This window comes from Papio anubis, chromosome 1, assembly GCF_008728515.1.
Source record: "Papio anubis isolate 15944 chromosome 1, Panubis1.0, whole genome shotgun sequence".
Taxonomy (NCBI): Eukaryota; Metazoa; Chordata; class Mammalia; order Primates; family Cercopithecidae; genus Papio; species Papio anubis.
Genome location: NC_044976.1, coordinates 90,321,887 through 90,342,858, shown reverse-complemented (window position 1 = coordinate 90,342,858; position 20,972 = coordinate 90,321,887). Strand labels below are relative to the sequence as shown.

At 40.4% G+C, this 20,972-nt stretch overlaps 1 protein-coding gene across 4 annotated transcripts in view; it reads left to right on the top strand.

Annotated features, from left to right (window-relative positions):
- The window catches only part of TGFBR3 (transforming growth factor beta receptor 3), a 205,985-nt gene extending 192,318 nt beyond the window's left edge, over positions 1–13,667 (top strand). For all 4 annotated transcript variants that reach the window (XM_009212810.3, XM_003892184.4, XM_009212807.4 and 1 more), the window contains one exon: positions 10,188–13,667. In XM_009212810.3, coding sequence (XP_009211074.1) covers positions 10,188–10,306 — 119 coding nt within the window. In that variant the 3' untranslated portion in view covers positions 10,307–13,667. The remainder of the gene's footprint in view (positions 1–10,187) is intronic.
- The last annotated feature ends 7,305 nt before the right edge of the window (positions 13,668–20,972 follow it).

Here is a 20,972-nt window from a genome sequence, read left to right as displayed (position 1 = left end):
TACTCCAAAAAGACTGGGTCACCCACAGATGTTTACCATGTGCCTGCTCAGCCACTGACTGGCCTTGGTCACACAGCTGCACTCTCAAAGCTAATCTTGGGCCAGGAAGCCAGGTCCAGGCAGAATATAGGGCAACCAAATGACACTCACTACTGGAACACACCCCACTGAAATCCCCCCAGTAATCCAGACTGTTACCCACAGGCAAGCACACAAACCTGACAAAAAGCAAAGCTTGGTTGTATGGCATGTATTCATGCTCATTGAATTTGGAAGTCTGCTGTTACTGATCCTTTTTCCCCTAAGCCAGAGACTTCAGGAGGGCCTTTAAAGTACTGTTCATGTAGAAATAGGTTTGTAAGTAAATTTAAGAAAAATGAAACCAAAGACCTCCCTCCTGTGATGCTTTCCAGCAAAATGAATTACACTGATTCAGAAGGTAAAAAGTTTATAGACACTGTCATTTGGGCTTAAAATCCTTTCACATGACTTATGAGACAGCTTCAAAATTACTTTTTATTAAAAACTGTAGCCTCTGGTTCATTTTATAGATTGCTCTTGAGGAATACGAGCATCACACAAGCATGAAGAAGACTCACTTCAGTACCACATGATAGTTCTTTTCTGGAACCCCTTCAGTTTCTTACCTGGGTCAGCTAGCAGCAATTTAGATTAATAAGGAAGATTATAATGCAGTGGGCAATGGGGAGAGCTACGATACAAATACTACCTCAGTCCATTCAATTTCAACAATAATTGAAGCTGTGGAACTCACAGATCGTATATGCTGTATTTGGGGGTTCAGATAGCATCTGCCTCTGTGTGAAAAACAATCCTTAATTTGAATGACTTTCCCTTTGTTTACGCTTTCCATTCCATGTGCAGCACAGAGCACAAAACCAAGTCACAAATTTGGATTGTGGATATCTACTTACATACCTGGAATGTGTGTTAGCCTACAAAGACGGGGTTCCCGCTTTATCATAGGACAACTCTGGGCACAATAAGAGATATTCCCTTGAGGCTGGATTAATTCTGTTTGGAAAACTCCATTCCTAAAACTTACATTCTCTCCTAAGATGCTGTAGAGAGGAGGGGTGCTTGGGGGCTGAAATGGTGCTGGAACCATAGAATCTTCATGCTCCTAGGGACCCTACCTAGTTCAGGGATCCCTAAGTTCTAGTCCACGAAGTCCCTAAAATCACATGCAAAATCATATCTGGTTTTTTCTTGAAGGGAAGAACAAATGCTTTTATTTTTATTTTCTAGTAAAACATTTTAGCTTTATTAAAGTAGTACATGCAAGTAGCTTAAAGGTTGAAATAATCCTACAAGACTTGTTATGAAAAAAATCAAACCCCTACTGCCCCACTTTCTTAACTCACTCCCCAGAGCATTCTTTTTGACACTTAGCTCATCCTTTTGGATGTTAATCCATACTTCTAAATACCATGAGTATATTGCTGCTTTTTGACTTTGCAGGTTTAGACCTTTTTTGTATACTCCCTGTTATGGAAAATGTCCCCTTCCCCCGCCATCCTCTTAATAGAAATATGCTGACATTTTGGTTAGATCAGCATTTACTGTTTACATTATTATGACTACCTAAATGCTAATCACAGTTAACTCATGTATAATATCCTGCATGACTTTTAATTTTCCCTAGAATTATTATCTTTCCCCACCCTACCCCATTAGCTTAATTTTCTTTTCTTTTCTTTTTTTTTTTTTTTTTTTTTTTGAGATGGAGTCTTACTCTGTCACCCAGGCTGGAGTGCAGTGGTGCAATCTTGGCTCACTGCAAGCTCCGCCTCCCAGGTTCACGCCATTCTCCTGCCTCAGTCATTAGCTTAATTTTCTGTATATTTATCATTATTTCTTCTGCTGACCCTGCCAGCTGTCTCAATCTCCTTTTAATACATTGAGACATATGGAATGTTCTACTGATTCCTTTTCTTCAGCTCTTTCCTGGAGCCTCTGACTTGCTCCTGTCTGAACCAGTTCCCTCCATTTCTGGACGCTGCTGTCTTCCTATGATCTTCTTCACTACCATTCTGTGCATTCCGTTCGCTTCTCTTTTGAGTTGTGGATGTCCTGTGTCATGTATCTCCTGCCTTTCTTGTTCCTGGTTTAAAGTGTACATAGGAGGCAAATGTTTTTCACACCTTGCATGTCTGAAAATATCCTCGTTTAACAGAAACACCTGGTAGATAGTTTGGCAGGGTATAGAATGTTAGATTATAGACACTTTTTCCTTTGGACTTTTGAAAGCCCTCCTCATTGTCTTCTAGCTCTGAGGATTGCTGTTGAGAAGTTCAGAGCTGTGCAGATTCCTGATCCCTTTTGCATATGACCTGTTTTTCTTTCTGGAAGAAATTTTACAGTGATGTCTCTTGAGTTAGATGTATCTTCATACGTTGTGCTGGTCAATAATTGGGCCCTTTCAGTTTAGAAACTCCTGTCTTTCGGTGCTAAGAGTTTTAAAAATGATTTATTTTTTTTCTCACCCCCTTTTTTCTGTTTTCTCTCATTTTAGAAATCATTTTATTTGTTTGAAAGTTGAACCTCTTGTCCTTTAATTTTCCTTTCTTCCCTGTTTTCCATCTTTCTACTTTCTTTATTTTCTGGGAGTTTTTCTCATCTTTATCTTTCAGTTATCTACTGAGTTTTTAATACTGGCTTCAAATTTTTAAATTCCAATAACTTTTTTCCTATGAATTTCTTTTCCTTAAAAAAAAAAAAGGTTCTATTCTTGTTTCATGGGTACAGTGTCATCTGAGAATATTAATATAGGATTATTTAAGAATAAGGAAATGCTAAACTGTGAGTGCGACGTATTGATTGTGAACTTCCTTAGGGTGATCTGACTGGGCCATGTTATTGATGAACCCCTGATATCTCATCATCAGATCTTTCCTCTTTAGCTCATCAGGCTTCCATAAAATATGTTTTTCTGTTTCCTACTTGAAAGGTATAGGACTGGCTGTTGAAAGACCTTTATAATGGGCATTGATTAAAATAGACTGACATGGCAACAAATTATATTTGGCAAATAGACACCAGAAAGCAAATATCCAGACTTCCTGCCCAGGGTATAGTCCTGGCACTTTTCCCAAATGCAAATAATCAAGCGCATGGCAACTTCTACAGGAGACAAATTTGTTACATAGTTACAGTCAGGACAGGAACCCTACTTTCTTGATTCAGCGTTTCACTGTTGCTAGATGAGGCAAGGCCATCTTGCTTTATCTCTTTTTAGGCTGAGCAAAAGAAGCCCAGGTGAGCCAAAATATGTATTAACATATATTTGCTGAGTCCCCCCCCTTTTGAATGTGGTACTGTTGCCCTCAAATGTGCCTGGTGTTGATCATTCCTGGAACCTTCAGTTTCCTTCTCTTAAGAGAGTAAACTTCCCCTCTTCTTCCTGGATTAGGAAGGGCAGATCTCAGCGCAGTGGAGTGAGGGAGGAAATGCAGAGAACTATTCTGCTTCTCATGTAGTTCAGCCAACCCCTCTTGCTTATAGCCATATATTCAAGAGAGGTTTCCAGAGGTGCCTAATGCCACCATTCCCTTAGTTTTTTAAGGGTTCGGTGACATAAATTGGTTGTTTCTCAGTTTTTCCCACTGTTGGCTTAGGTTTCAGCTCTCTTGAGTCTGCCAAGTCAGTTGCCACTCACTCATTTCCTCACCAGCTTCCAATATTTTATTGTTGTTATCTTTACTTTTGTTATCTTTGTTCTCATATGTTTATGCCTTTAAAAATCCATTTACTGTCATTGTGGTAAGATTTGGGAAAGGAATGCAAGTCAGTGCCTTTAAATGCACTATCTCTATGCAAAGTCGTACCCTTGCTTTTTGTTTGTTTGTTTGTTTTTTGTTTTAAATCAGTTTCTTAAAGGGAGTCCTTGGAAAATTATTAGTCTGCATCAACATTTCCTTTTTATATAGCGAGAAAATTGAGCCCAGAGAACTGATGTGACCAGCTCAAAGTTACACAGGCACAGCAGTCAGGACTGGAACCTTGCTTTCTTGATTCAGAGTTCACTCTTCTTGTCTCTTGCTATTGTGTTATTACAAATTCAAAGGTCATGTAGCCATAATCTTTTTATCTTCCTTCTGCTTATTAGATAATAAACATTAATTAGCAAGTATTTTAGTTTTTCTTTTTGCCTCTGTTTAGTATCAGCTAAATTTTTTTGGTTTGTTCACTCATTTATTCGTTCTTTCACTCACTTATTCAACGGATTTTTTAAGCTGTTGTTAAATGCCAACACTATTCTAGGCACTGGTAAAATAGCCATGAGCAACACAAAGTCCTTGCTGTCGTGGAGTTCCCATGTATTCAGAGGAAGAGAATAACCAAACAGACTGATTATAAGCAGATTGGCTCGAGCAGAAACCCAGCTACAGGCACACATGCCAACCTTTAGGAAAGCAGTGACCTGATGAACTCTGTCAGAAAAATGGAGAACTGACAAGGGAAGTCTCACTGGAGAAGGAAGAAGTGTTTCTAAGCTGAAGAATTAAGTTTTCTATTAACCTCTCATGGAAACTGAGGGGAGGGTGAGAAGAAGGGGGAAAGGTATGAATGGCCAGATGCTCTGGGAGGTACTTTGTTTTTTGAGAGAAAAAGACACACCAACAGACACCAGGAAAGCAGAAGGCATTCATCTTAACCTCTGTGTTTAATGGTTTTATAAAATAATGATATGAGCATTTGAGTGAAAAGAGAGTGGAGCCTGCCTTCTTCATCGTCACATTGGGATTTCCATCTGTTCCAGCTGCATCTGTCTGATCCCTGGGACTTGGTCTCTTGCCTCCTACCTTATCACACCTTAGCCTATCTTCTTGCTGTTTCTCTTTTCATCGGGCTACGCTTGGGAACCTGGAGAAACCGCAGGCCTCTGAACACATTGGCACCTCTAGAGCTGCTCCTAAAGAAAACCTCTTACCTGACTCGGGTGGACTTTTGGGTATGCGCTTGACTTTTGCTTTAAGAACACATGGTGTGTTCTGTGGAGGGCTGTTGAAAACTGCCCGATGAGTTGGGACGGGCACACCTAATTCAAAACCTCAGCATTTTATTATGCTGTGTGAAACAGTGTTCCTTCCACTCTTAGATTTTTTTTCTGCTTACACATCAGAGCAGCCTTAAAGTTGAAAAAGCTTTTATTGCGCATTTCTTGTTTTAAGTACGCTCACCCTGATAACCCTGTGAAGTAGCGATTATCTCTTTGTTGACTAAAGGGAAACACAACTAACACACCTGCTGAGGTAGCAAGTCTAGCCATTGAACAAACCACAGCTTCAAGTCCAGTTTCTGACTCGGGTTGTAGTGACAGCTATGGGGGACAGCCTTCCTCCTCCACCTGGCTTTTCTTCTTCTTCTTAGTTATTATCAGACTTTGCATCCTATTCAGGGGCCACAGAGGCAAGGAAGATACCACAGAAAACCAAAGTCTGTATACAAACAGGTTGGCCACACTGCAGGAATATAGAAAGAAAGTAGTAGGCAGGACACTGTGAAAAACTTTAATTCTTGATATAGTCTTTTCCCCGTGACTTCTAACAACGTCTAACTCACCCCTCCTGGAGAATTTTGCTGCAAAAGAAGAGTCTTTCGCTTGGAGACTGGGGAGGAATGAAATTTGAAAATGATAAAAAGTGATTGAAGACTTCTCTAAATTAAAGGTAGTATTGTTCACTCTGCTTAAAGAGTGAGCTTGTGAATTAATTACAGTTAGGATATCAAGAAACTGAGACATTAATACAAAATTGCATGCAACACATAGACCTAGAAGAAAATATCTTTGTTTTCTTTCTAGCATCAAGGAATATTAAATCTAAAGTACCCCCAGGTATATGGTTTTCAATCCTATGCTTAAATATCTCCTGAGAAGGAGATTCTATAAATTCCCTCTATAACTAACCAATCCTCATAATCAGCAAGTTCTTTTCTGACCTAAATCCCTATTCCTGCCATTTAAACTCATTTCCTCATGTTCTGCCCTCCAGGGAGATAAAGAACAGCTGTCTGCTCCTCTTTGTAATAATCCTCATGGACAGTGTTTGCAATAGTCTCCTTTGCCCTAAATACCAAGCTTCGCCTCACCTTTCTTTTTAACTCTTCTGTTGTTTCCCCACAGAGTCCTCCAGTGCTATTCACATCTTTCCTGAATAGTTTCTTCCCCAGGACCTGCCATGGTGAAAGACTTAGAAATAAGAATCCAGTTGTAATATAGATGCCAAAGAGGTAGCAGGAAGTCAGATCTGGACAACACCATGCCATGCTAAAGAAAGAAAACATTCTCCATTAAGAAATGGGTTTTTTTTTTTTTTTTTGGTGTGGGTTTTTTTTTGTTTTTTTTTTTCTGCTTCTATTTTTCTATTTTTCTTTTTTTCCCCCTGTAGAGACAGGTCTCTCTATGTTGCCTAGGTTGGAGTACAGAGGCTCTTCACAGGCGAGATCATAGCTCACTGCAGTCTCTAACTCCTGGCCTCAGGAGATCCTCCCCCTTCAGCCTCCTGAGTAGCTGGCACTGTAAGTGACCGCACCTGGCTTTTTCTATTTCTTAAGGCATCTCTGGCAGTTATCTAGGCCCAGCCATAGCTAACTGTGAGATGGGCGGAATTAATGCTTAGTGTTCTTATCCTCAGTGTACCCTCCTCCTCAAGAGTATATCAGACACCAAATTCCTCTCTCCCCTACTCACTCTCCCTCCTCTCAAATCTCTGTTCCCTCAGTGTGGTTTGAGATTTTAGGAGGAAAGCATGAAGACTGAATACATTTCCTCTGCTGGCCAAGTTTGATATTTATTTACGAGCAAGGCGCCCTCCTTGATTTTCTTAGATGTGTTAATTGGGCCTAGTCTGCTTAGCCACGAGGTCCTCCCTGCCCATTTCCTTTAGGAGCAGCCTGGTTATATTTGTCACCCAAGGGATGTTTTAGAGAAAGTTAGCGCTCCACAAAATCAGAGACCACTGCAGTGGAGAGCAGACAGCCAAAAGACCCATCTCAGAAAACCTGGGGGTCTCTGTTGGCCCATTAAGTAGAAGCACCTGCACATTCAACTTTCTTCCTCATGGTGAATTTTTCTGTAGCATCACTTCCATTTGACAGTGAAAAAACTTTTTCTTAATTCTGTCAAAAGGTAAGAGTTTTTTGTTTGTTTGTTTTGTTTTTTTGAGATGGAGTCTCACTCTGTCACCAGGCTGGAGTGCAGTGGCGTGATCTTGGCTCACTGCAAGCTCCGCCTCCTGGGTTCACGCCATTTTCCTGTCTCAGCCTCCCAAGTAGCTGGGACGACAGGTGCCCACCACCCCACCTGGCTAATTTTTTGTATATTTAGTGGAGACGGGGTTTCACTGTGGTCTCGATCTCCTGACCTCATGATCCGCCCACCTCGGCCTCCCAAAGTGCTGGGATTACAGGCGTGAGCCACCACACCCAGCCGGTAAGAGTTATTTTTAAAACATGGTTATATTGAGAAACCTTGCATCTTACATGTGAAAATAGCCACAGAAGTGGAAAGGATGGTCTGAAGAGGGGACTTTCAATATTTCCCAGCAGATTCTCAGATTCACCTTGGCCCTTTATTGGATCAAAGTCAATATAATATTGGGTTAACCTGACTTATCCAGCTGGTGAGATGTATCCTGCAGTCTCGAGTGCAGAGGCTTCTTTATTTGTTTGGGGTTTTGTTCTGGAGTGTTTTGCATCACCAGAACAAGAGTTTCCAAAGCTCGGGAAGTTGAAGGTCTCTTTAATAGGCACTGATGAAAATAAACTGACATGGCAACAAATTATATTTGGCAAATAGACGTCGGAAAGCAGATATTCAGGCTTCCTGGGCAGGGCATAGTCCTGGCACTTTTCCTGAATGTGAATAATCAAGCACAGGGCAACTCCTGGAGGAGCAAACTTGCTCCCTATTGCTAGATGAAGCAAGGCCTTCTTACTTTTTTACCTGCTATTGGGCTGAGCAGACAAAGCCCAGGTGAGCCAAAGAAGAAAAAGATGGAGTTGCCTCCTGCTTTTCAGATGTATCCTTATTTAAATAGGAAAATGTAAGTTTAAAATGTGGTTCATGCATAGCCACCTTAGTCCTTCTAATTGATTATGTGAGGATCTAGCTGGGTATGGACCAACATGTGGTTTGTAAGGGAGTCGAATTCGTAAAGCATATCTAGAGTTGTTTGGGTCTCTGGAGGTTTTTTGTTTTTGTTTTGACATCAGGATAGTTAAGAGATTTGATTCCCTTCTAGAAATAAAGCTTCTACTCTGGGGAAAGTGAATTTTTGGCAGAAAGTTATTGCCATGGGGGCAAATTTCCCCACCCTTAGTTATACACACACACGAAGAGTAGAGGGCAGTGCTGGGGAGTGTCCAAAACATAGGTTTCCAAAAAAGTCAAAAGCAGTGTTTCAGCTGGGCATGGTGGCTCACGCCTGTAATCCCAGCACTTTGGAAGGCTGAGGTGGGCAGATCATGAGGTCAGGAGATCGATACCATCCTGGCTAACACAGTGAAATCCTGTCTCTACTAAAAATACCAAAAATTAGCCAGGCATAGTGGCACGTGCCTGTAGTCCCAGCTTCTCGGGAGGCTGAGACAGGAGAATTGCTTGAACCTGGGAGGTGGAGGTTGCAGTGAGCCAAGATCACGCCACTGCATTCCAGCCTGGGGGACAGAGCGAGACTCCGTCTCAAAAAAAAAAAAAAAAAAAAAAGCAGTGTTTCTCCGCTTCTCAGGAATATTGACCCCAGTCCCCTATCCATCCCGCCAATCCCAGAAGAAAAGATAATTAGAGGAAGTACAACAAGGGCCAAACTTACAACAAGCACATAAATACTTTGAGGTTGATGCAAAAGTGTGTATAACTGTGTGGTTCATGAAAGGGGTGACAGGAAAAGCTGTAACCAGACCCAGGGACATGAGCCAGTTCTACATTTTGCAGAACTGCTTTTTTCACAGAGGCTTTTGAGGGGCCCCAGAAAGAGAATGGAAGTAATGGGGCCAAGTTCCTGCACTGGAGGGCAGGGCCTTTCCTTGAGTGTTTTGTTTTAATGAAGCAGCTGGGAGGGTTGCTTATCTCCGGCTGATAGATGTGTATTTCAGCATGACAGGAAAGAGGAGGCTCATTCATCAACAGGCCTGGCCCTCTGGGGTTTCCCACATTGAAGGAGGGGATGCTGCTTACAAGAAGTTTATGAAGTTTATGCTCTGGCTTTTCAAAGTAAATGCAGTGTTTTTTATTGGAGAGCCCTGATCACTTTTCCCTACCTAGAGCCATTTTTTGAGGGTTGCACTGAGGCCAGTTTTGCCAAAGAGAAGTAACTCTAGGGCCTTTTGCACTGTTAAATGCAAACCATGTGTGTGACTTGAGGTTTCCTTCCTCTCCAAAGCACTGCACATTTGGCACGATGAATGGCTTTAACTAAAATGCAGTGGGGTGTGTAATGAAAAGTGGGATGCTTAAAGTCTTAGGAGATACTCACACTGCACCCCACAGGGAACCTCAGTGGGGAAGAGAGGCCATTCGCTGGCAACTGCAGTCCCCATTTGCAAACAGCTAAACCCCTTCCCCAAAAGGTTTTTCCAATAGCAGCTATCCCCCACCCCAATTTCTCAGGTAATTTATCTGTTTGGCACACAAGGCTCTCTCTACTGTAGCTAGGACAAAGTCTATATTTCACTACTGTTTTTAACAAGTGCATTCAGAACAAGGCTCCCAAACTTCCAAGGTTCTCTTAACTACAATTTAAAGGTCACACCCTCCAAATCCTACAATATCTTAATGAGAGAAGACGGACAGTGTTTCCTGAATACAGGTGCTGGTCAGTTGCCAGTTCACACAGACCAAGTGGTGGTGTTTTCATCAAAGGTTGTAGACCCTGAAATTCAGGGACTTTGTCATCAACTGTCAGAGGTCTTAGCCACTAGAGCTGCCTGTCAGTCAGCTGTCTTCTTTTTCCTATTCATGATGTTTTAAAAATAAAACAACAAATAGCAAAACCTTGTTTTAGAAGGTATTCCAGCCATCTAGGATCTAGTCTAGTTGCTTCTGTCCCTGGTTGAGAAAAACATCAGTTAAAATGGCAAATGCGGAATAAATGGTCTTTTCAGGAATGCACATACATAATATGCGTCTTTCTCTGACTCTGCCTTTTCTTTATTAACTGCAGGGGAGACCGCAGGAAGGCAGCAAGTCCCCACCTCCCCGCCAGCCTCGGAAAACAGCAGTGCTGCCCACAGCATCGGCAGCACGCAGAGCACGCCTTGCTCCAGCAGCAGCACGGCCTAGCCCAACCCAGCCCAGCCCAGCCCAGCTCAGCTACTGCCAAGGGCAGGACCAATGATTGAGCCTCATGTCCAGACTCAGAGGGCTGGATTTTGGTTCCCTTGTAAAGACAGAATGAATTTCAGTATAAAGATCACCCATTCTATTCACCCCACACCCAGGGCTAATATAAACATGACCCTGGGCTTCTGTACCACACTAGAATTCATGTGAGAAAGCTAAAATGGTGGTCTTCTCCACCAGCCCCTCACAGGCTTGGGGGTTTTCAATGTGAAACACATGCCAGTTTTAAAAATGCTGCTTTGTCCAGGTGAGAAGATATAATTTGGGGCCCTGAGTTTTACCCAGACTCAAGGAGTTGGTAAAGGGTTAATAGCCAGATAGTAGAACCAGTGAGGAGATGCGGCCAAAGATTCTTTATATCTGAACCAAGATGTAAAACAAGAAATGGCTTTGAGGCTTTCTAAGCGTTCCTCCTGTCTAATTCGCACCTTCGTCTGGATGCACGCTTCTGACTTTGCTGCCACACCCTGTGGGGTCTGATGTGTCCCTTGATGGGTGCTGCCCTCAGGGACTGCACCCTGACAAGTGTCAAGGCAACATTCCTTTCTTACGCCCTGGGCCAAAACCAATGCTAATGACCTTATCTGCTTCCTGTTTCTTCCCATACTTGCATACACCACTGCAAAATGTCTTAATGCAAATGTTGTATTTCTTACAAGCCTACAGAAATTGAAAACGACCAAAATCAGGAACCACAGATTTGTGCCCATTCCTAATATTTTCTTCTGACAAATTAATGTATAAATTGAGGTGAAATTCAGTTATAAAATCAAGGAGAAATTTGCACAGTGATATATTTCTATGTGTATGCAAGTACAAGTATATAATATGTCATCTGGCACATTCATTTTCTCAGCTGGAGAAAATTTGAAAATGTCCTTATGCTTTTAGAGTTGCAACTTATTCTTAAGTATATTTGCTAGGGTGAGTGTTTCCACTCAAAACATGTCAACTTAAAAAAAAAATAGGCCCTTTTATAAAAACCAAACTCTAGCAAGATGCAAATGTATGGCAAATCCTGCTGGTCTCCAGTTGGTTATCCGAATAGTGTCGCCAATTCCACCAAGACAGTGCTGAGATTGGAAAAGGGCACTTATTTGGATTGCCTTACTTCTCTTGCCTTAAATATATCCCAAACTCAAAAAGGGCTTGAGGGGAATTTCATTAAATGGAATAATAAGATGCCACTTTGCAGCTAAAATAAGCTCAGTGATACCTCTATGTTAAAAAAAAAAAAAAAAAAAAGCGAGAGAGAATGCCAGAGGGAAATTATCATGCTAAATTATTTTACTGCTGAAGATAGCTTCATTGCAAATTATTCTTTTTCCAGAATTCCCCCAAACAACATAGAATTCCATAAGTAGAACAAGTTAGATTCTGCCCCCAAAATATTCTTAAGCAAATCCCACTGCCCTTAAAATAAGGAAGTTATGCCTGGTTGTCTGTGAATGGAACCTCAGTAGGAAATGCTGATGAAGCTTAAAACCTTAGGGCAATGTCTACATGGGAAACAAGTATGTGGAAATTGACAATCATTTTTACCAAATCGTTGAGTAATAATCTGACTAACCTAATAGATATAGACATTCAATAAGGAAAATTTTAACCAAAACAGATTACTTTAGGGCTGAGATTTCCAGGCTATCTACATTGATCTACTGAAAAGTTTCCAGATTTCCATATACAAAGGAAGAAGACATGAGTTTAGAGAATTTTTTTCCTTTAATTTTTTTTTTTTAACAAAAGGGTATCAGAGTAGATGACCTAGATTACGCTACCTGTGTTTGAAAATAATGCGCTTTGCCTAACCTTCAGTGGAATGTATTGTTTTAGCATATTCTATGTATAAAAAAGTTTAAAGATGTCTTCAAAGAAGACTAGAGTCTTTAAGTCACTTATAGCTATATTTTACTACAAAATCTGTGTATAAAGATATATTTAAGTGTTTTAGATAAATTTAAGTTACTCCATATGAAATGTTTAATTTCAGCTACTGTGAATTCTTTTGACCAGTCCTTTGCTTTTTTAAAAAACCCTTTCCATCTTGTTAAAAAGAAAATTAGCTATTAGGAGATATTAAAAGATCGATGTCTTAGAAGGGCAGAGTTAAAACCTTCTGTAATATATTTAAATATATATTTTTAAGAGAGATGCTACATTGCCAATGATTTTATAAATAATTTAAAATTAATTTACAAATTTATAGATGCAAACCAAAAGATTTTTTTAAAAGAGAGAGAGAGGAAAAAAATCACCTTTTATTTGTTTGGGTCTCATTGTCAGAAGTATTCTCCAGATCAAGAAATCTGTGTCAATAAAACCTAATCTCATATTGGGAGAGTGAATGTTGTTAAGTATTTCTGAAATGTTTCTAAAAAATGAACATTAAAAAAATAAGGTATTTTCTCCCTAGCTTCTCATTGCAGTATTTCTAATTGCTTCACACTTTACAGTTTTAATACAAAGTACAAGCTCTACTTTTATAACATGTTCTACAAGTTTCTTTAAAAGTATTGTTGTATTTCAGCTGAACTCTTCTATCTGCCGTCTTTTGTTATTTCTGCAGGCTACACCCTTAATTTGCAGAGGCCATTTTGTTTTGTTTGTTTGATGCTGAAGCTGTTGTTGAAATGCCCTAAACTCCAAGGCAGATTGTCTGTATAATACGCTATAGCTTTTCACCATGTGGTGTTTACCAGCTGTTACTCTGTATTTTAAAAAGCCAGAGATTTCTTCTGTCTAAACTGTTTCTATAGCATTTTCTAAACAAAAAAAAAAAAAAAAATGGTTTTTTCCTTATCTTGGAATAAGATTGTAAATCCATTTCTTGCGTGTGTTCTTAGTGGGCATGATTGTGTGTGTGTGTGGGGTGCTCACACGCGTGCCAGTCTTTTTGTACTGTAACTACCTCATGGTTCGAATGATTGTACTGCTGGTTGTGTTAACAGAGCACATTTTGTTGGGTGAATCCTATGTGATTTTTTTCATGTTTGTTTTATCTGGGGTGGTTCATGAAACTGACAGATGTTTTTCTAAAAAGGACTATTATCAGTTTCCAAATACAATACTTCTCTCTTCTGGTTTTTCCTGAATGAGCCTGATTTTGTTGCTGGTTTTTATCATCTATGAGGGTAAAAAGAGTACCCTTAAAATCCCTGTGGCCAGTTTGAACACCCCTATTGTATTCTTTTCTCTGTTCAGTGTGTCAGCTATTTTGTGAAGATGCTTAGATGTATAGTTTTGATAACCACAGTTTTAAGTCTTTTATCTGTGCATAATAAAAAGATATATCAATTATTAATATGTGTCTTGTCTTGTCATCATTAAATTCTACCCTCAGGCTGATGTAACTTTTTTCACTGTGACTTTCTTCTGAATGTATCGTCTGCTCCAACTGTGTTGATGAGGAAGAGGGAGGAGAAAGGCTGAGGTGCAGAGCAGAGGGAAGGGTGTACGGACTATAAGAAGAGTGCAGCGGGAGCTGTCGCTCTTCTCAGAGAAACGTGGCAGGGGACTTGGAAGTGGGTGTCTAGCCCTGGAAACCATTCCTGGGCCTTCTGTCAATCTCCCAGAGTCAAAGAAAAATAATACGTGTTTAAGGTCTACTATTTTTAGCCCCTTCAAATACCCCAGTGCTGCTTCCAGCATTCCATATCTCCAGATGGTACCACCGTCTTCCAGTTGTCCAAGCCAGAAACCTGGGAATTTACAGCCTCTTTGGCTCCGCTCTAACCAAATCAATAAGTCCAAGTGTTATTCTACCTCTAAAATGTCTCTTTCTTCAAACCACTGACTTATTCCTACTCCGGCTGTTGTTGCACACTGCTCAAGAGCCATTGTCTCTTGAGTTGAGTCATTGCAGCAGCCTCCTAACTAGTATGCCAACTTTCCATTTTGCTCCCTTCAATTCTTTCTGCACCATGCAGCCAAAGTAATCCTAAAAAGACTCCATTTTGAGGCCTTTAAGTAATTCCCCAATTTGCCTTCAGGCTAAAGTGCAGATTCCTAAGCGTGGTTCCGAGGAGGCTAATCTGCCTGCCTTCCCAGCTACTTCTCTCACCTCTCCAGAGCTCAGTTCTATTTGGCATCCTCACCCCCAGACAAATTTGTAATGAAAAAAGTTCTCGTTCAATATCAAATGTTACATTACAGCATTGAATATGCATTTATAGACCACACTCCCCTTTTGAGATTTTTAGTGACTTAGATGATTTGGCATCAAGGCCAGCAGCCCATCCCTCACATTTTACACAGGTGGGTACCCTCAGAGCAGGAATAGCGTTGAGCTGCATTTCACAGCTACGGTGCCCCGTGCAACCAGCTCCTCTTAGGATATGTGGGAGGAATTGGCAGGTCAATGAATTTTGTTTGCCATCAAACTCTCCTTGTGTCTACTGGAGGAAAAACCTGGGTGATTAATAAATGGGCTTCAGAGAGTCTGTGAAGTGGCCGGAATTGCATGTAGGATTTTATTGCAGATGTGTCTAGGCTGTTGTTTTTGGTGGGAGTCCATAGGCTTTTTGTAAGAAAAAATTATCTTTCTTGTTCAAACAATATATACGTATAAAATGAATGCAAAGAATACAGACATGTAGCAATGAAAAGGCCTCTGTAATCCTCCAACTTGAATATAAGAATACCGATTTAGTGTATGTGTTCCCAGATGTTTCCTTAATTCATATCAACATGTCCGTGTCATTAAATAAGATTAGATTATGGCCCAGCGCAGTGTCTCATGCCTGTAATCCCAGTGCTTTGGGAGGCCAAGGTGGACAGATCACTTGAGGTAAGGAGTTCGAGACCAGCCTGGCGAACATAGTGGAACCCTGTCTCTACTAATAATACAAAAAGTAGCGGGTTGGGGTGGCATGTATCTGTAATCCCAGCTACTCAGAAGGCTGAGGCAGGAGAATCTTTGAACCCAGGAGGTGGAGGTTGCAGTGAGCTGAGATCATGCCACCGCACTCCAGCCTGGGTGACAGAGGAAGGCCCTGTCAAAAAAGAAGATTGGATTATAACAGTTGTAACTTGCTTTTTGCTTTTTTCTTTTTTTTTTCTTTTTTTTTTTTTTTTTTTTGAGACAGGGTCTCACTCTGTCACCCAAAGCTAATTTTTATATTTTTAGTAGAGATGGGGTTTTACCATGTTGGCCAGGCTGGTCTTGAACTCCTGACTTCAAGTGATCCACCCACCTCCACCTCCCAAAGTGCTGGGATTACAGGCATGTGAGCCACCACGCCCAGCCTGTGACTTGCTTTTTTCATATGGCATATCTTTCTCAGGCCTCCTGAGATGAATGCTAATCATCATCATTTTCTTATTAGGCTTACCTTAAATTGCCCAAATAAAAACATGGTTTTCATAGGAAGTGAAATACAAAGATATTTGTTAACGCTACCCTTCCTACTCCCTCCAGTCACTTACCTAGAGGAGCTGATGTTAACAGCCTTTTTTCTTTTTTTTTTTTTGAGACGGAGTCTTGCTCTGTCACCCAGGCTGGAGTGCAGTGGCCGGATCTCAGCTCACTGCAAGCTCCTCCTCTCGGGTTCACACCATTCTCCTGCCTCAGCCGAGAATAGCTGGGACTACAGGCGCCCGCCACCTCACCCGGCTAGTTTTTTGTATTTTTTAGTAGAGACGGGGTTTCACCGTGTTAGCCAGGATGGTCTCGATCTCCTGACCTCGTGATCCGCCCGTCTCGGCCTCCCAAAGTGCTGGGATTACAGGCTTGAGCCACCGCGCCTGGCCAACAGCCTTTTTTCAAACTGAAACATATTGAAACGTGTTCATGAATATAGAAGTTTTTGTTTCGCTTACTAAAAATGGGATCACAATATACATACTCTGCAACTTGCCTTTTTCACTTAACATGGACCTCCTGTAGATGATTAGATATGGAACAAATTTCATGATTTTTGGTGGCTGCATGATATTTTTTACAGTGAATTCAGATAATGCACTAGTAATGGACATTGTAGTTTTTTGCCAAGATATTCTGCTGTAGTTAATATCCTTATCTATTATGTTCTCACACTCCAATGCTTTAAAGAGAAAAAAAAAAAGTGACAATTATAAAGCGGAAAAAGAGGAACTGACAAATTCATCATCACAGTAGGATATTTTAACATATCACTCTCAGAAGTTGACAAGTCAAAAATATTCGGATATGGAAGATTTGAACAATGTAACTAAGCTTGATTTAAGATTCATACATAGAGGCCGGGCGCGGTGGCTCAAGCCTGTAATCCCAGCACTTTGGGAGGCCGAGATGGGCGGATCACAAGGTCAGGAGATCGAGACCATCCTGGCTAACCTGGTGAAACCCCGTCTCTACTAAAAAATACAAAAAACTAGCCGGGCGAGGTGGCGGGCGCCTGTAGTCCCAGCTGCTCTGGAGGCTGAGTCAGGAGAATGGCGTGAACCCGGGAGGCGGAGCTTGCAGTGAGCTGAGATCCGGCCACTGCACTCCAGCCTGGGCGACAGAGCGAGACTCCGTCTCAAAAAAAAAAAAAAAAAAAAAAAAAGATTCATACATAGAATCCTGTGTCCCCCAATTTGAGAATTTTGTATATACCACTCCTGGAACTATAATGGCATTCTCAGCAAATACCACAAAATTTAATCATACTGATCAGGTTACCTAATCACAATACAAATAGTTTAAAAATGAATACGAAAGTAATTTTTAAATATTCAATACATTTAGGAATTTAAAAACACTTTATGGCCGGGCGCAGTGGCTCATGCCTGTAATCGCAGCACTTTGGGAGGCCAAGGCAGGCGGATCACGAGGTCAGGAGATCAAGACCATCCTGGTCAACATGGTGAAACCCTGTCTCTACTAAAATACAAAAAAATTAGCCAGGCGTGGTGGCATGCGCCTGTAGTCCCAGCTACTCAGGAGGCTGAGGCAGGGGAATCGCTTGAACTCAGGAGGCAGAGGTTGCAGTGAGCTGAGATTGTGTCACTACACTCCAGCCTGGTGACAGAGCACAACTCTGTCTAAAAACAAAACAAAACAAAACAAAAAAACAAAAAACCACTTTATATGTTCTGACAATCAGTTAAATGGGGGAAGAAAAAAAAAACACTTCTAATTAATTCATGGCTCAAAGAAGTCATAATGAAAATTGGATTGGGAGGCCAAGGCAGGTGGATCACCCACGGCCAGGAGTTCAAGACCAGCCAGGCCAACATAGTGAAACCCCATCTCTACCAGAAATAGAAAAATTTGCTGGGGATGGTGGCATGTGCCTGTAGTCCCAGCTACTCAGGAGGCTGAGGCAGGGGAATCGCTTGAACCGGGGAGGCAGAGGTTGCAGTGAGCCGAGACTGCGCCACTGCACTCCAGCCTGGGTGATAGAGCAAGACTCCATCTCAAGGGAAAAAAAAAAAAAAGAAAAAAGAAAATTAGATGGTTAAACTTGAAAAATAGTGAAAATACTACATTCAAACATGCAGCTAAAGCACGTAACTTATGGAGAAACTTAAATTGCTCTAAGTTGTACATTGGAAAAAAAAGATTGAAAATGTAAGAGTATCCAACATGGCAAGTTAATTATTACTTCAAAAGACTATTGGAGATAGGCAAAAATTAAGTAAAAGTAAACACATGCATTAGAAGTTTAAAAAAGACACAACAGATATAGCAGAAATTTTAATAATGGATCATCATAAACTTTATTTTAATAAATTAGAAAACATTGGCCGGGCGCGGTGGCTCACGCCTGTAATCCCAACACTTTGGGAGGCCGAGGCGGGTGGATCACGAGGTCAGGAGTTCAAGACCAGACTGGCCAACATGGTGAAACCTTGTCTCTACTAAAAATACAAAACTTAGCTGGGCATGGTGGCGGGTGCCTGTAATTCCAGCTGGCTTCCTCATCAACATTGCCTACGTTGAAACAGAAGTTTGGGCTCTAGGCATAAGATTTAAATCTTGGTGCTACCATTTGCTAGGTGAACTGTTTCCTTGATATTAAAAAAATCTACATTTTAGCATTGTTGTGAATATTAAATGGCTAGTCCACATAAAGTTCTTAGCTTATACTAATCACTTAATAAATATTACCTACTATCATTGTTACCAGTGTTATGTGTTTTAAATTTTGCCAATCTGATGGTTGAAAATTGTATCTCATTTGGATTTGTATTATCTGCAATGACTAAGTTTTAAATTATCAAATCAGTCTTTTCCAGATTCTCCTGTAAATTTCTATTTTCTTTGCCCATTTTTCCAATGAATTGTCTTTTTCTTAATGATTCGTACCTTAGTGAAATTCTGTGTCACATGTCATGTATGAGAAATATTTTCCCAGTCTCTCATGGTCTTTCCATTTTGTTTCTAATTGATATTGCCAAGACAAAATGTTTAATTCTTAAGTAGTTGAAGATACTTATCTTTTCCTTTTGGCCTCTGGGTTCCCTTCTTGCTTAGGGTTTCTCTGACTCTAGATATATACTAATACTTTTAAATTTTTATTTTTAAAATGTAGGTAGGTCTTTATCCATACTTCTGTGTATGATATGAAGGTAGGGGCCTATTTTTACTTCTTTCCAGATGATTATTCAATTCTATTGGAAGCATTTATTAAAACGTTTATTCACTTCCCATTGAATTAATACTTTTAAAAAGAATGGTGAGATAGTCTGACCTTAGCAGATATACTATAAAATCATGTAATTAAAATAATATGGTATTAGCTAGGAATAGTTAAATGGATTACTCAAACAGACAAGTAAAACAACCAGAAATCCATCTAATTCATTAGGCCGTTACATATGACAATAAGTCATAGTTTTCATTAGATTCTTATAAGAGTCTATGATCCAAAAATGTTATAATTTCATGACCTATATAAGAGTTGTGAGTTGTCTGATTTTTATTATTTAAAAAAAAAAAGACACAGATGTAATTTCTTTCCCCATTATTTCAAACACACACACACACACACACACACACACACACACACATACAGAAAAGGTTGTCTAGTAAATAAAAAGCAAATCAATGTTAGGTCTACCCCAAACTTTTCATGGTTCCACACAGTATTCTTGATAATTTGCTGCTCTTCCTCCTCTTCCTCCCTCCCCATGTTTATGAAAAAATTAATATTCCCTAATCAAACATTATTTATAAAGTGTTGGTTTCATCTAGCCACTTGTGAATGTTATAATCATTCTGTAAAGTGAAGAAATGTTACCAAATGCCAAATATAGGCATCTTTTTTGTTTCAAAACAAGCCAAACCTAGAGCATTGCTCTTCCCCAATGCAACATGTTTGAAAATGGGCAAATGGCCGGATTAATTTTTATAGATGTCATTGATAATCAAAAGTTTGATTTTTGGCATATTTGCTGTCTTTGTGCTTAGATTTCCATCTCAGCTTTTTCAGAGGAAGTGAACACTGTACTTTATGTAGATTTGATTTCACACTTAAAATAAAGGTCATCATATGACATCACCTCCCCTTCCTCAGAAGGTCACAGCTTGAATTAATTTTTAATGACTTTCTGCGTTTACTGCCTCTGAGAATTCATTAAAAAGAAAAAAAAAACTTTAAATGTAGAACCACATGACTGAAGTGAACTCTACCTTGACTTAAAAAGAAATGAGGGGTGGGAATGTGAGTACACACACACACACACACATACACACACACACCCCTCAACCCTTTTCCTTTCTATTTTATTAACATATTATCAATATTTTCTTTCTGCTCAGAAGCCCCTGAACTGATTATCCTTTTATCAACCAAAGCACACCACCTGTGCAAGAAAAGAGGAAATGGACAAGGAGAACAAGAATTTCTCAGCTTTAAAATCCAACTTGGTTCCTTCCATTAGACCAATCAAAGACTCAAAGCTGAAAGTCTTCATAAGTGATTTGGGTGGAGCAGCTTTTGCTGGTCTGTTACTTGTCTCGGTTCATAAACTGCCTATGACATAGTTTCTGCAAAGAACACAGTGTACTTGACAACAGTGTTGAAATAATGCTGAATTTTTAAAAGGGAAAGTCACATGGATTCTGTATGGTGCAGGGGTGGTGTAGGAAGGGAGAAAACTTTTTTTTTTTTGGTGAGACAGGATCTTGCTCTGTTGCCCAGGCTGGAGTGCAATGGCAGAGTTTTGGCTCATTGCAGCCTTGACTTTCCTGGCGATTCTCCTTCCTCAGCCCCTCAAGTAGCTGGGACCACAGGCACCTGCCACCATGCCCAGCTAATTTTTGTATTTTTAGTAGAGATGGGATTTCACCGTGTTGGCCAGGCTGTTCTTGAACTCCTGGCCTCAAGTGATCCACCTGCCTCAGCCTCCCAAAATGCTGGGATTGCAGGCATAAGCCACCGTGCCTGGCAATTTTTGTTATTTAAACCCAAAACCGTACAGCATACCCCAAAAGTGGAAACTAGAGCTTCAAGAATCTTCATCTGAAACACAAACTTCTTCTGGAGCACCACTTTTTGGTGAGTAAGCAACTGTAGAAGAGACTTTCCATTGAGGATTCCAGTTACCAAATCTTTTTCCTGTGTGGAGAGGAGAGGTGACAATAAGAAGCTTCTTAGCCCGCCAGTTAGCCTTCAAAGTGGAAGCACCTAGGGGAGCATCT